The following is a 1,343-nucleotide window of genomic DNA, read 5'->3' on the forward strand; positions in this document are numbered from 1 at the left end:
CGCTACCTGGCCCCGGGCTGTCCCTGGCTGATCCAACCCACCGCCATCACTGTGGATGTCTCTGCTCGCTTGTGGCTGGCCTGCAGGGGTGGTACCATCATCTGTATGGAGCCCGTTGATAAGTGATGCTCAGTAAGTGATTCACACTTGTTGTCTGTACTGTATGGTAGGTGTCGCCATCACACTTGTTGTCTGTACTGTATGGTAGGTGCCCCCATCACACTTGTTGTCTGTACTGTATGGTAGGTGTCGCCATCACACTTGTTGTCTGTACTGTATGGTAGGTGTCGCCATCACACTTGTTGTCTGTACTGTATGGTAGGTGTCGCCATCACACTTGTTGTCTGTACTGTATGGTAGGTGTCGCCATCACACTTGTTGTCTGTACTGTATGGTAGGTGTTGCCATCACACTTGTTGTCTGTACTGTATGGTAGGTGTTGCCATCACACTTGTTGTCTGTACTGTATGGTGGGTGTCGCCACCACACTTGTTGTCTGGACTGTATGGTAGGTGTCGCCATCACACTTGTTGTCTGTACTGTATGGTAGGTGTTGCCATCACACTTGTTGTCTGTACTGTATGGTGGGTGTCGCCACCACACTTGTTGTCTGGACTGTATGGTAGGTGTCGCCATCACACTTGTTGTCTGTACTGTATGGTAGGTGTTGCCATCACACTTGTTGTCTGTACTGTATGGTGGGTGTCGCCACCACACTTGTTGTCTGGACTGTATGGTAGGTGTCGCCATCACACTTGTTGTCTGTACTGTATGGTAGGTGTCGCCATCACACTTGTTGTCTGTACTGTATGGTAGGTGCCCCCATCACACTTGTTGTCTGTACTGTATGGTAGGTGTCGCCATCACACTTGTTGTCTTTACTGTATGGTGGGTGTCGCCACCACACTTGTTGTCTGTACTGTATGGTAGGTGTCGCCATCACACTTGTTGTCTGTACTGTATGGTAGGTGTCGCCATCACACTTGTTGTCTGTACTGTATGGTAGGTGTCGCCATCACACTTGTTGTCTGTACTGTATGGTAGGTGTCGCCATCACACTTGTTGTCTATACTGTATGGTAGGTGTCGCCATCACACTTGTTGTCTGTACTGTATGGTAGGTGTCGCCATCACACTTGTTGTCTGTACTGTATGGTAGGTGCCCCCATCACACTTGTTGTCTGTACTGTATGGTAGGTGTCGCCATCACACTTGTTGTCTGTACTGTATGGTAGGTGTCGCCATCACACTTGTTGTCTTTACTGTATGGTAGGTGCCCCCATCACACTTGTTGTCTGTACTGTATGGTAGGTGTCGCCATCACACTTGTTGTCTGTACTGTAT

The 1,343-nt window shown here is 49.0% G+C and overlaps 1 protein-coding gene across 1 annotated transcript in view; it reads left to right on the plus strand.

Moving 5' to 3' along the window:
* The window catches only part of LOC138976266 (tripartite motif-containing protein 59-like), a 1,909-nt gene extending 1,626 nt beyond the window's left edge, over positions 1-283 (plus strand). Inside the window, exon 1 of the mRNA XM_070349105.1 lies at positions 1-283. This exon is cut by the window's left edge and continues 1,626 nt beyond it. Coding sequence (XP_070205206.1) covers positions 1-126 — 126 coding nt within the window. The 3' untranslated portion in view covers positions 127-283.
* The last annotated feature ends 1,060 nt before the right edge of the window (positions 284-1,343 follow it).

The sequence above is a fragment of the Littorina saxatilis genome, linkage group LG9 (assembly GCF_037325665.1).
Source record: "Littorina saxatilis isolate snail1 linkage group LG9, US_GU_Lsax_2.0, whole genome shotgun sequence".
Lineage (NCBI taxonomy): Eukaryota > Metazoa > Mollusca > Gastropoda > Littorinimorpha > Littorinidae > Littorina > Littorina saxatilis.